Genomic DNA, 15,195 nt, shown 5'->3' on the forward strand with positions numbered 1-15,195 from the left:
TTTCTTCTTTTTTTCTTTTCTTTTTTTTTTCTTTCTTTTTTTTTCTTCTTTTTTTTCGCCTTTTTTTCTTTTTCTTTTTCTTTTTTTTTTTCTTTTTCTTTTTTTTTTTCTTTTTTTTTTTTCAGTCTACGTCGCAAAGTGGCAACATCGCTATCGTAAATGCGTTTTAGACGTTTTGTTTTGGTAATAACTGGTTAAAATCTTATAGCCCGGAAATATATATATTATGTATTGAAGGAAATTTAATGCAAAATTACAGACATATAACGATCATGTCACAAGGACGCATAGTTTCTGAGATATAATAAGCGAAAAACCAAAAAATGGGACCTTCAAACCAAACCCCCTCCCCCCCCCCCCCCGCCCCGCTCAAGGGCTACGGCCGGGGTCTTTTAATATGTTCACCTCACCTCCTAACGAGTCCTCACAAGCATTTCCCTCTATATCTTTTCGTTGCCTGACCTAAATGTACTTAGTCAATATGATGGGGGCTGATGCTGAGAAAGGGGCGGCTACAAGGCCTGGAGCCTAGGGCGGCAAAGACTGCAAATCCGCCACTGGTTGTCTTATTAAAATTAGTAGCTCGGTCAGAATTGGAATAAACAAAGCACGGTAGCTATAAGGTTAGAATTTCATACCTCTTTTTCGCTGCCGTTTCCTTTGTTTTCGTAAAATTTTGGTAATGATTTTACCTTCGTCGCCATTTGTAGCGTATGCTCTCCGATTGGGACACAGGGTGGCTTAATAAAACAAGTTACTTAGTACTTATGTGCCGTGCGACCCACCGTCCACCGCGGCATCTGTCAATGAAGTGCCGGAGAGGGTAGATCGCATAAACACCTTTATTGCGCATATACTACAGTACCTACACAAAGTCGTGATGCATCTGGAGTACAGCATGTGTGACCAAGACATGCCCTAAATGATGTAGGTACTACTTCATTAAAATTAAGCTTACCTGTGTATTTACTTTTTCCAAAATATTTACCTCCCTAAAATGCAGCCTATAAAATCGGTCTTTGTCATTTGTCTTAGTTTTTGATACCTACCTAACGCGTTTTCTCGCTGATTTATGCATATCGGGTGCTTGGGAAAAAAGGGACGTAACGTTTACTTTACCCTCTCCAATTAGTCCCATAATGAAGTCACCGATGACGGTCATCATCATTAAACGATTAGGTCCGTTGATCATGGAGCCCACCACCTGGTAGTAAGTGTAGGTATAGCAGGTGAGTATTTTCCTAAATTAAATTATACCTATCCTTTAGAAAAAAATCAGTATTAAAAAAAAGGTGTTTATTAGTATCTACTCATTTTATTACTTTCGCTACTCATAATGCTACTTTATAGCTACTAGCTAGTAAATAAACATTAAATAAATTAAGTGTGTGTTGTAGATTGGTTCAAGTTGCAGTTAGGTGAGTGTTAAAGTTATGCAAATTACTGGCTCTAAAAGTTGAACAAATGCAGCTGCAGTTGAACGATTGAATTTCTAAAGTATTAGGTAATTTCTAGTATATTACTGAAAACAGAGAGTACGATGACTTGACAATCTGAAACAAAATAAAAAAAAGATATAAGCAGTTCTGACTTATTTACAATATTAGTGGTGGTAATTGCTATTGGCAAGGTGCGAAGTCGGTGGAGGGGGAAGTGGCGCTGATCGTCACAAACACAGGTAATCTTATGGAATGTCCGCCATTAGTACTAGCGGCAGCCGCTTGAACTAATTTTACTCCATAAGATTAAACGTAGAAAGTCCGCCAAAATGAGGGCAGCATCAGTCGTGCACCTAGCGAATAGGTAACTTCCAAATTTTAGGTATCTACGTCAAACGGTTTGAGAAAAACGCATTTAACTGATTTGCAAGACCGAAGTAATCCCATAAGTGTTCCGTGAACAAAGTTTTGCACGGAAGTCACGGAACACTAATAAGTTTTTGGCAAAAATTCCATTTAGGGTTCCGTAGCCAAATGGCAAAAAACGGATTCGTTCCATAAGGATTCGTCATGTCTGTCTGTCTGTCCGTCCGTATGTCACAGCCACTTTTTCCGAAACTAAGAACTACTTATACTGTTGAGACTTGGTAAGTAGATGTATTCTGTGTTCCGCATTAAGATTCTTACACAAAAATAGAAAAAAAAAACAATAAATTTTGGGGGTTCCCCATACTTGCCCATACTTAGAACTGAAACTCAAAATTTTTTTTTTCATCAAACCCTATGTGGGATATCTATGGATAACATGGATAAGTCTTCAAAAATAATATTGCGGTTTCTAATACCTATCATTTTTTTCTAAACTGAATAGTTTGCGCGAGATACACTTCCAAAGTTGTAAAATGTGCCCCCCCCCCCCCCCCTGTAACTTCTAAAATAAGAGAATGATAAAACTAAAAAAAATATATGATGTACATTACCATGCAAACTTCCATCGAAAGTTGGTTTGAACGAGATCTCGTAAGTAGTTTTTAGGGTTCCGTACCCAAAGGGTAAAAACGGGACCGCTAAGACTCCGCTGTCCGTCCGTCCGTCCGTCTGTCACCAGCCTGTATCTCACGAACCGTGATAGCTAGACAGTTGAAATTTTCACAGATGATGTATTTCCGTTGCCGCTATAACAACAAATACTAGAAACATAATAAAATAAAGATTTAAGTGGGGCTCCCATACAACAAACGTGATTTTTGACCGAAGTTAAGCAACGTCGGGCGGGGTCAGTACTTGGATGGGTGACCGTTTTTTTGCTTGTTTTGCTCTATTTTTTGTTGATGGCGCGGAACCCTCCGTGCGCGAGTCCGACTCGCACTTGGCCGGTTTTTTTTAATACGTCATAAATCGTAAACCGCAATTTTACAGCGCACATGGCGAAACTATAAGGGTTTCTAGGTGACTACGAAACCCTAAAAACTGATTTCTTTTTGATATTTACCGCAACGTAAGATTCATATGATAGTTCAATGAATCCGAGCCCTTTTATCAGTACTGGTTTCTGAAATAAAAAATTAAGAACATTTTTAGATTACTATATAAAAGGTGTAAATCTAAATAGTCTTTAAAAATAATCAAATGGCAAGATCCAACATAATTATAAACATTTTGTCGTTTTAATTGGTAATGGTGGTAATTAGCTGTCCAATTTCCTTGTCCAATGTCAGTGCCTCTCACTCTCTCATTAAAGAAAAATGTGAGACGCAATACATATTGGACAAAGAAATTGTATAGGTGGAATACCACCCTAAACTGGGCCTAAAGCATCTACAGACCCGAGCAGCCGTTTCAATGTGAGTTGTGAGTTGAACAAAAAATGATTACATGTTGAATTAAAGGATAATTAAAAAGTGGTAGTGTGTTCTGTATGAAAATATAATAGTTATTTGTTTTACAAGGGGGCAAAATTGTTGTTTAACCGCTCGTGCTAATATTGATACTCGAGCAAGCGAAAGATTCCAAAATTGAACCACGAGAGTAGCGAGTGCTTCGAAAAATGGAATCTTGAGCGTTGCGAGGGTTTCAAAGCACAAGGGTTAGACAAAATTTGCCCCCGAGTGAAACACAAAATTTTTCACCACCCCAACCCGAAGCAAATATTAAATGTAAAATAGGTATCAAACAAAATCAAACCAAATCAAATCCAAATGAATGTTATTAAATATTTATCATCCAAAATCATCATTTAAAAGTCAATTTTACCAGCAAACATAAGAAAACAACTCAAAATTTGCATTTGATTACCATACCTCGCAACCGAGCTAGCAAATCTGTAGCAGTTGTACGTCAGGGTTATCACTACTACGCATAAACTAAAGTACAAAAAATATTTTTTCTTTGTTTTCAAACACACCAATATTTTCAAGCAGTGAAAATTCCATGGTAATATTTGAAAGAAATGCGTAAAAAAACGTGATTTTATAAACAAAATAACAGATACATTGAAACGCATCTAATATTGACATTGACCTGTTAATTTATATTATTTTGACAGTAAATTAAACCGGGTTATATCGGAAGAGGGTCAACATGGTTCTCGATCAATTTTATTAATCTTACATACAATAAAGTTAAAGCAAAATGGTTCATCAGAATCGCCAACCCTGACACAAAACTGTCATATGCTACGGTTTTGCTAGCTCCGTTGCGGGGTATGTTGATTACTTTGCCTCACATGTGAATAAAATGCAACTTTGCTATCAGTTTTTGAAGTGCAAAGTAAGCCTTTCCGAGCTGGTGTGGTGAAAATAAATGTTTATAAGAACCTGCGCTTGCGCGATGGAGATGGTGACCAGCTTGCGCACACGCACCGAGGACTGCCTCGTGCAGTTGTGCCAGCCCGAGTGGAATATGGCCGCTGGCAGAAGAGTCGCCTGTTAATAATATACATAAAATAAGTTTTTGTTAATGACTTAATTTTTATTACCTATAATGCCTATAATGGCTGTAATAATTTAACTCTATACTGTACAAACAGCAACACTCCTAACTGTACATCGGCGGACCTTATTATAAAAGGCACAAGGTCCACCGATGTACAGTACCGAAGAATAGTGTGGGCGATGGTACAAAAACAGTGTTATTATCCAGTGGCGTAGCGCGAGCTAATCTAGCCGTGGGCGAAAACACATCTGCGAGGCCTTTTTCTTTCACTGTGCCCTAAGGGTGGAATCACATCTGTCAGCATCGAGCCGCATATTGTATATTGAGAAATCGCTCGTTATTATGAAGATGCGTACGCATGCTTTCAGCTTTCCGATGCGTACGCATCTTCATACTAACGAGCGATTTCTCATATACAAAATGCGGCTCGATGCTGACAGATGTGATTCCACCCTAAAGGGCCTCGCGCGAGGCCTCCCTTGGGGCGCGAGGCCGTGGGCGACGGCCCACTTCGCCCACGCCTAGCATAATCTCCAAATCAGGCCTCAGAAGCTATGACTATTCACTATAGTTCTGTCTGTTTTAATGCCCTCTTTTAAGATATCTTGTCGAATTTCAATTTTCACCTCGATGGTGACGTCTCCAGCGTTCCATAAGAAGAGTCCAGTGCCGATCAGGATTGCCATCGCCATGAAGATGATTGGCATCATGGCGGCAAGCGTCCGCTCTGTGGACTAGAAAACAGAAATAAATAGTACGAGTACGTGGGTGAAACACAAAACTGTTCACGTCTTTCCTGTAATAGGTACACATTCCTAAAATTTGAAAGTTATAAAACTGCCCAACATAATAAATAATATATAGTTTGTTTACAACATAAGCAGTTTGTTTAACATAACATATTAACATCAGTGTGTTTGTGCAACATATACTTATTAATATAGTTTGTTATTTAGTTAAAAGTTGCTCATTTATTGATTTATGTACTTATAATGTAATGTGTACCTCGTTTTTATTTAGAACATGACGATCATTAAGAGATACTCGTACTTAGTTATTCCCGTATTTTGTTTTGACATGAATGGATAAAATTGTTGACATAAGATTGATTAATTTTAAGACATTTTTTAAATTTGTATCTATTAAATTATTATGTAAATATGAATGACGATCATGATATAAATTCATGTAGATTAGTCTAGCATAATTTATAATGTAATTTCATATTATGAGAATAAATATCTACATAAATCTAAATCTATAAGACTGCTGCGCCCTTACAGGGTCCATATTATGTAGGTACCTACCTAATCTATCTAATACCTTTAAACGAGCAATTCTTGTATATTTATTTATTTACTAGCTGTTGCCCGCGACTTCGTACGCGTGGATTTGTATATTGGTGGTTATAAATTCTACATTAGCTTAGAACATTATGCAGCAAAAGATAGCAGTAGGGACGGTTAATCATTTGTTAATTATTTTACAACGCATGAGATTTGTCTTTCACAACCTGGCTACGAAGTTTCAAGCCCCTAACTGAATAAAATTGTTCTCGATAATCTCGATATAATCTCTCTCAACCCCCAGAAGATTTTCAAGTCCACTATTTAATAAAACCTACTACCTAACTACCTATTTACGAAGTTTGAAGTTCCTAGCTTTAAATAAAATTTGAACCCTCTACCAACTCTCAACCCCTGTTTAAACTTTTAGGGGATGAATTTTTAAAAACGCTGAAATTACTTTTCTTGTATTGTAATAATATGCCTTTATACAACGATTCAAGTCCCGCACTCCGATAAATATTTGAGTTCCATAAAAATTTTCGACCCCCTTCACCACCTTGGGGGATGAATTATCTAAAACTCTGAAATTAGTTTTCTTTTCTCTTAATAGAATACCTTTTTACGAAGCTTCAAGTTCCTAGCTTTAAATAAAATTATAACCTATACAATCTTTCAACCCCTTTTTAACCCTGTTATGGGATGAATTTTTAAAAACGCTGAAATAAGTTTTCTTGTGTTCTAATACTATGGCTTTATACAAAGATTTAAGTCTCGCACTCTCAAAAATATTTGATCTCCATACAAACTTTCAACCCCTTTTTCACCTCCTCGGGGGATGAATTTTTAAAAAAGCTGAATAGGTTTTTTGTTTTTTAATAAAATACCTTTTTACGAAGTTTCAAGTTCCTAGCTTTAAATAAAATTTGAACCCTATACAAACTTTCAACCCCTTTGGGACCCTTATAGGGTATGAATTTTTAAAAACGCTGAAATTACTTTTCTCGTATTCTAATAATATGTCATTATACAAAGATTCAAGTCCCGTACTTACAAAAAATATTGACCTCCATACAAATTTTCGACCCCTTTTTCACCACCTTAAATGTTGAATTTTGAAAAATGCTAACAATAGTTTTCTTCTCTTTTAATGAAATAACTTTTTACGAAGTTACAAATTCGTAGGTTAAAATAAAATATAAACCCTATACAATCTTTCAACCCCTTTTTAACCCTTTTAAAGGATGAATTTTTGAAAACGCTGAAATTACTTTTCTTGAGAATTAATAATATGGCTTTATACAAAGATTCAAGTCCCGCAATCTAAAAAATATTTGATCTCCGTACAAACTTTCAACCCCTTTTTCACCAACTCGGGGGATGAATTTTTAAAAACACTGAAATTTGTTTTGTTGTTTTTTAATTTAATACCTTTTTGCGAAGTTTCAAGGTCTTAGCTTAAAATAAAATTTGCACCCCAAGACAAAGTTTCATCCCCTTTTAAAGTCACACACTAACAAAAATATTTGATCTCCATACAAACTTTCAACCCCTTTTTCACCACCTTGGGGGATGAATTTTCGAAAACGCTGAAATTAGTTTTCTTGTTATTTAATATAATACATTTTTACAGAGTTTCAAATTCCTAGCTTAAAATAAATCTTGAACCCCATACAACCTTTCATCCCCTTTTTAACCCTTTTAAGGGATGAATTTTTAAAAACGCTGAAATTACTTTTCTTGAATTTTAATAAATATGGCTTTATACAAAGACTCAAGTCCCGCACTCTCAATAATATTTGATCTCCGTACAAACTTTCAACCCCTTTTTCACCACCTCGGGGGATGAATATTTAAAAACGCTGAAATTAGTTTTCTTTTTTTTTATTTAATACCTTTTTGCAAAGTTTCAAGGTCCTAGTTTAAAATAAAATTTGCACCCCCAAGACAAAGTTTCATACCCTTTTTAACCCCTAAGGGTTGAATTTTCTAAAACGTCGCAATTACTGTTTTTTTGTAATCGGCTATTATGCCTTTCTAAGAAGTTTCAAAGCATTTGTAATGGATTCAAACTTTCAACCCCTTTTTAACCCTGTTAGGGGATGAATTTTCAAAAACGCTGAAATTACTTTTCCTGTCTTATAATAATATACCCATATACAAAGTTTAAAGTCACACACTCACAAAAATATTTGATCTCCATACAAACTTTCAACCCCTTTTTCACCACCTTGGGGGATGAATTTTCGAAAACGCTGAAATCAGTTTTCTATTTTTTAATATAATATATTTTTACAAAGTTTCAAATTCCTAGCTTAAAATAAATCTTGAACCCCATACAACCTTTCATCCCCTTTTTAACCCTTATAAGGGATGAATTTTTAAAAACGCTGAAATTACTTTTCTTGAGTTTTAATAAAATGGCTTTATACAAAGACTCAAGTCCCGCACTCTCAATAATATTTGATCTCCGTACAAACTTTCAACCCCTTTTTCACCACCTCGGGGGATGAATTTTTAAAAACGCTGAAATTAGTTTTCTTGTATTTTAATTTAATACCTTTTTGCAAAGTTTCAAGGTCCTAGCTTAAAATAAAATTTGCACCCCAAGACAAAGTTTCATCCCGTTTTTTACCCCCTTAGGGGTTGAATTTCCTAAAACGTCGCAATTACTTTTTTTTGTAATCGGCTATTATGCCTTTCTAAAAAGTTTCAAAGCATTTGTAATGGATTCAAACTTTCAACCCCTTTTTAACCCTGTTAGGGGATGAATTTTCAAAAACGCTGAAATTACTTTTCCTGCCTTATAATAATATACCCATATACAAAGTTTAAAGTCACACACTCACAAAAATATTTGATCTCCATACAAACTTTCAACCCCTTTTTCACCACCTTGGGGGATGAATTTTCGAAAACGCTGAAATTAGTTTTCTTGTTATTTAATATAATACATTTTCGCAAAGTTTCAAATTTCTAACTTAAATTAAAACTTGAACCCCATACAACCTTTCATCCCCTTTTTAACCCCCTTAGGGGTTGAATTTTTCAAAATCGCTTCTTATCTCTCGTACACTTTACAAATGCAACCTAGTGTGCAAATTTCAACTTTCTAGCTTTTGTAGTTTCGGCTCTGCGTTGATGAATCAGTCAGTCAGTCAGTCAGTCAGTCAGTCAGGACACTTGCATTTATATATATAGATAAATTGAATTGAATATATACAGGGTGCCCAGTAATTAATGGATAACCATCTAACCACCAACAGGGCAACAGGGCAGGGCAGGGCAGGGCAGGGCAGGGCAGGGCAGGGGCAGGGCAGGGCAGGGCAGGGCAGGGCAGGGCAGGGCAGGGCAGGGCAGGGCAGGGCAGGGCAGGGCAGGGCAGGGCAACAGGGCAACAGGGCAACAGGGCAGGGCAGGGCAGGGCAGGGCAGGGCAGCAGGGCAGGGCAGGGCAGGGCAGGGCAGGGCAGGGCAGGGCAGGGCAGGGCAGGGGCAGGGCAGGGCAGGGCAGGGCAGGGTATGGGGACCCCCCCATATACCAAATTTCATTTCCGGGGTCGGAAAATCGATCTAGCTAGATCTTATCTCTGGGAAAACGCTAATTTTTGAGATTTTATGTTTTCCGAGCAAAGCTCGGTCGCCCAGATATTATTATGTATGTTTGCAATAAATGCTTTTGATTTTTACTTTTGTCAAATTTTTAAGTATTTTGTATGGTTATACATTTGTTGTTTGGCGCAAGTTCTTAAAAGGGACAAGTGGCTAAGAAATATTGAACTGTCACTCAAAAAGTGGGTTCCTGAGCTGAGAGTTCGACCGTGGTTCGACCACAATACTCATTAAACGGTAAACGCTGTTACCAACAGCAACACTCCTAACTATACATCGGTGGACCTTATTACAAAAGGCATAAGGTGCACCGATGTTCAGTGTGGGGGATGATACCAACCATCGTCTGAAGCATGAGCAGGCCGAGTGTGCAGACGTTGATGATGACCTGACCGCTGAACGCCATGCCGCCCGTTAGCTGTATCTGCCGCGTGCACCTACAGGACATTTCCATATCTGGAGAGCGATTTGGACTCAACTCGACACATTTAAGAGCGTTTTCACATTGTCCGATCCGATACATCCCCTAGTCAGGCCGCGGGGGCGCGCCCGGGCGCCATCTTTAGCGGTCACGCACACTATAATAAACATTTTGCCTACACATACGCACACAAACAATTGTCGGTCCGACAGCTGACGGGGGGTTCCGACATGGCCGAATTTATCGGAAGCGCCTTTCCGATATCGGATGTCGGAAGCCGCCTAATGACAAAAACAGCTGCAGGAGGCACTCGCCATTGGCATTATCATATTATGCCTGCCTTTTTTGTGTTGTCTATCGTTTTTTAGTAATGAATATTTTTAAAATGTATGTATATATAAATACCTATAGGGAAACATATAATTCTTACATTTTAGGTACTTCCTTAGACATCCGATATCGGATCGGACAATGCGAAAACGCTCTTAAGGTGACGATCGGATTCAAACTGCACCAGAATTGAGTGTTTATATTAGCTACACAAAATTTTTGTTTCCCAATATTTTTTGTACCATTCGCGTTTACCCCATTCTGCTTTTTAACCAGTGGTTTATTTTTACAGTAAGTAGTTAATTTTATTGCAGATGTATGTCCCAGTCGCTTTCTCCTCCTATTTCTGGGCGGTTTGCCCTGAAGCTACCTGACGAACCTTTTAACCTATCGACTTAGTGTGACTATAGTGAATCTTGGATCCGTTGCATCTTTATATTTACGTCACAGCAGCACTTAGCATATCACCGACCGCACACATCGACCGTCGCATAGATATATGACAATAAAGCAAATATTGCCTGTAAAATCTTGGAGAGGTTGATTTAAATTAATCAGGACTATTTGTTAGTCTTAATAGGAAATCATATTATATATAGGCTGCTTTTTCACCGAGGCGGAGATGAGAGGGGACTCGTACACTCTCCATACATATAGGTACATAAATGTGTGGATGTAGATATTCTTTACTCACCATAGCGTGATAGAATGCATTTTAACCCCAACTTTAAAAGCATTTTCATATTTCCTCTCCTTTTCCTCCTGACTGCCACTGCCTTCAAAGATATCGTTCAGGTCTTCAAAATATTTGCACAGATGCTTGAACTGGTGCGCGATAGTAATAGTGCTGGTGATAATTAACATGTAGAGGACGAGGACCCGGACCATGAAAATCAACCAGACAATGTAGTGGACTATGCGAGCGGCTGCGGCGATAATTCTTCGGTCTTCAACGTCTGGCCATATAGGGATCATGACGGTGAAAGTCGCGTCTGAAAACGTTATGGTCAAAGGATCCATTTGCATAGAAGTACCTACCTACAACTCGACTAACAACTTTTTTTTTAGCGAAGGCTGAGGGAGGCGATGGCTGCGTCATACTCGTGAACTGGTGCAGTTTGTGGAGACTGGTCTATTTAAGCTAACACGAGCTAGGTATTATATTTAGTAACTATAATTACATTTGAGTTGAGACACCTCATTCGGTCTCGTATGTGTTTTTTTTTCTTAACCTTTCGAACAGGGATGTTGCGAACATCCGCATCCGCATCCGCAACCGCGGAACTTCCGCATTATTTTCGACATCCGCATCCGCATCCGCATCCGCATAAAATCGATGCGGAGCTTATGCGGATGCGGATGTCGAACAAGTCGGTACAGGAACGTCTTAGCGGCGGCGTAAGTGCTAGGTAATTTCGTCATGACCTATAACGACATCGTCTAGAATAGTCTAGATCCAGAAAAGTCGGCCAAGTTACTGTTTATTAAATATAACGCACTTATATTCTTGCACAAATACTAAACGTTTCGTTTTTTTTTAAATAAAAAGTACTAGAAATTTAATATTTCACGTTTTTTAAGTACGTAATCTTGACATCCGCATCCGCATCCGCATCCGCGGATGAGCCTTTAAATATCCGCATCCGCATCCGCATCCGCGGATGTCAAAAAATCTGCATCCGCAACATCCCTGCTTTCGAACGCCAAACGGCGCATCGCATCCATTTGCCGTGCCACTGACGCCACGGGGGTAAAGTTTAGTTTTGTGAATAAATAATGCCAACCTAAAAGTGGGGTGTTTTTCAGTAGATTTTCATCAAAAAACGATCGACGTCAAATGCCGTCTTTGGCGTCGTTGTCACGATTTTGCGTTGACGGCAATTGCCGTCTGTGGCGTTCAAACGGTTAATGAATGTTTTAATTATACAGGATTTAGACTCTTGGAGACCCTATACATCTTTAAGGATAATTTTATTAACTGTATAATCTTTTAGTTCTGATACTTAGGTGTTAGAGACATTAAGTAACACGTACCTCTATATAATTTTAGATTTTTGTTTTTGTATGTTTGTATTTTATTATATTATTATTATAGTTTTATTTGTAACTCGACATTTAGAGGTTTTACACATCTCTACGTAGGTAATATACTTTTCACCTCAGCAGCTCGAACAAGGGTACTTTGCTACTTAAAAACAGTGAGCAAAATCGCATTTTGCTCACTGAGTGGGACAAAATGAGCAAAATATGATTTTGCTCACTCAGTGATGCTCACTGTTTTTAAGTAGCAAAGTACCCTTGTTCGAGCTGCTGAGGTGAAAATTTAATTGTTGGTATATCTTAAGAAAACATGAGTGAATAGAGGTAAGTGATGAAGAAGGAATACATTTTTCGGGTTCTCTAATATGTTCTCACTGCTGAGGTGAAAAATGTTGTGTACTACACGAGATCAAAGTTATTTACATCTCGTGCGCTTTTGAGTCCCTTACTACGCTCAAGATTCTAAGTTAGATTCACTCGCTACGCTCGTGAATCTATTATAGAATCTTTCGCTTGCACGGGACTCAAAATAAGCACTCGAAGAAATATCAAACTTTGATCTCTTGTTGTACAAATAACTATTTCACCACACCAGTTCGGAAAGGGTTACTTTGCACTTCAAAAACTGATAGCAAAGTTGCATTTTATTCACATATGAGGCAAAGTAATCAAATGCAAATTTTGAGTTGTTTTCTTATGTTTGCTGGTAAAATTGACTTTTAAATGATGATTTTGGATGATAAATATTTAATAACATTCATTTGGATTTTATTTGGTTTGATTTTGTTTGATATTTTACATTTAATATTTGCTTCGGGTTGGTGTGGTGAAAAATGTTGTGTTTCACTCGGGGGCAAATTTTGTTTAACCCGGCCTCGTGCTTTGAAACCCTCGCAATGCTCAAGATTGCTCAAGGTTCAAGGTTTTTGGAGAGATAGAAACTTTCGCTTGCTCGGGTATCAATATTAGCACGAGCGGTTAAACAACAACTTTGCCCCCTTGTAAAACAAATAAAAAAACTATTAGTTTGAATTGATATGTTTTGCACTTAGATGTGTTTTATAATTTTTGACGTGTTATTTTTTTGCTTCTATGGAAATTCCATGTTGACGTGTAAAAGTGGCTTTGTGGCCTATTTGCTGAATAAATGTTGATGTATGTTTGTTTGATGTTTTTTCTTAATCCTTAAAGAAAACAAGGTAAAATTGCTAGACCTAAGATATATTGCCAAACGCAACCATGAAAGAAATGCATTAATAATATTTATTTATTTAAACTTTATTGCACAAAATACACAGGTATATACAACAATGTACAAATGGCGGTCTTAATGCCGAATGGCATTCTCTACCAGTCAAACATAGGGCCAAACAGAGATATCTACAATTGTTGCAGAGTGCAGAGAGAGAAAATGTTTCTTTTATTTTTTGCCATTTTTATATACTTAATTATTGTGACCATTTTTGCCACTTTTGTGTTATTTCTACTCAGAATCACGAGCTCTTTCGATCCTAATGAGATAAAAATGTCCCAGAGTTTTTTCCTATTGTGTCAACATTTCCCCATATAGGTACTTTGTACGGCGGTAACAAAAAGGAAAGTTTGAAAAATGAATGGAAATTTTAAGACACTTTTTCTCTCCTATAAGTATGAAAAGGGCTCGCGATCCTTGCTATATAGAAATAACAAAAAAAATCACAATTATATAAAAATGGCAAAAAATTTAAGAAACGCTCATATGGGGTGAAAGGGAGCTGCCTCGAATATCGAAACATGTGTTTGTGTAACGGTAAATTAAAAGTTATTGATTTTCCTAATGAACTAGAACAATGTTGTCATATTAGATTTATAAGAGTTATTAGTTTACGAATGTTGTCATATTTATTTATGCGTCAAAGTCGTGTTTAGGTATCATTTCCCGTTTCACGTTGGATCCTAAGAATAAGTAAGTATATACTCACTTGTTGTAAGGGCCGGAATCCCACTCTGAAACCCATAAGAAATAACCGCAGAGCTGACCACTAAAAAAAGTGCAATCATATACCGAAACGCTGTTCTATGCATCATTTTCTCGATGTTTCCATCGTTACAAACCTCCTTCAACCTTACAGCAAATGCCACCAACTCTCTGACTAACTCTCTCATCTCTCGCTTATAATATAAAATGTTGACATAAACCGAATACGAAAGGCCATTAACACACGTCAATAACATTCGATCGGTGCTCTGCTTTTCAGTTAAATTCGGCTGCGTCCAAAAAGCACCGAAATGGGACATAATAAACAAAATTACTATGAGTTCGAGGACTGGATCTATTGCGTTGTAGATTTTTATCAATTTTGCAGGACAATCCATGTCCTCAAACCAAAAGTTGGTACCGCAGCCCAAAAATGCGATCTTGCAGATGGTATGGAAAAGGCCATACGTGCGATTATTCTTTGTGGGCGTCATGTTGCGCGATGCCTTTTTGATATGTGGCATCTTAGCGGCTACGAAAGTCTTAGTGCCAATAAAATGATTTTGCAAATCATGGAGTATAAAAGAAGGTAATTAAGTGCCGACCGTGTTTAATAATTCAAATCAATGAAGCAAAGACGTATTTAATAGGTGGAAAATCTTACACCTTGCCTCCCTTGGTAATTGAGTTGCATATTCATAGGTAGGTACTAGTTATTACAGGATGAATAAATATTTTCTACTATTTTTGAAACTCTAGCTAGATCCGTGGGGTCCTAGCCTAGTGCACACAAGTTGTTCACAGAAATCGCGAAGCGTTTGGTGAACGAAGAGCTGGCGGCTCGCACAACGTATATCAGCGATACTTACAACGAGGAAATGCCGCCAGCATCCTTAGTATAATGCCTCAAGGGCCTATTTTAGATTTAAGCTAGTTATAAATATCGTTTAGTAGGTAATACCACTGTGTACCTACTTATATCTTGTATGTAAATAAATGATTTTTATTTTCCACTTAACTTTTGATTTTTATCTTCACATCCAAGAAGCATTATTCTTAAAAATTACAACAACATTACATTACAACAAATCTAACTACCTTGGGGATGCGGAAAAACTTACATGCACTGGTTCTGCGTTTTCCTCCTTATAGAGTCTCCAGTCTCCACTGATTCGGC

General features: G+C 37.5%; 1 protein-coding gene across 1 annotated transcript; it reads right to left on the reverse strand.

The window, feature by feature from the left end:
• Positions 1-1,499: 1,499 nt before the first annotated feature.
• On the reverse strand, positions 1,500-14,551 carry LOC134649334 (uncharacterized). The gene is made up of 7 exons (XM_063504041.1): positions 14,023-14,551; positions 10,716-11,013; positions 9,611-9,707; positions 5,000-5,107; positions 4,256-4,363; positions 2,932-2,991; positions 1,500-1,553 (listed from the first exon to the last, which is right to left on the reverse strand). The coding sequence occupies exons 1-7, from the start codon at positions 14,540-14,542 to the stop codon at positions 1,512-1,514; spliced, it is 1,233 nt and encodes a 410-aa protein (XP_063360111.1). The 5' UTR covers positions 14,543-14,551; the 3' UTR covers positions 1,500-1,511.
• Positions 14,552-15,195: the final 644 nt, after the last annotated feature.

The sequence above is a fragment of the Cydia amplana genome, chromosome 7 (assembly GCF_948474715.1).
Source record: "Cydia amplana chromosome 7, ilCydAmpl1.1, whole genome shotgun sequence".
NCBI classification, from domain to species: Eukaryota; Metazoa; Arthropoda; class Insecta; order Lepidoptera; family Tortricidae; genus Cydia; species Cydia amplana.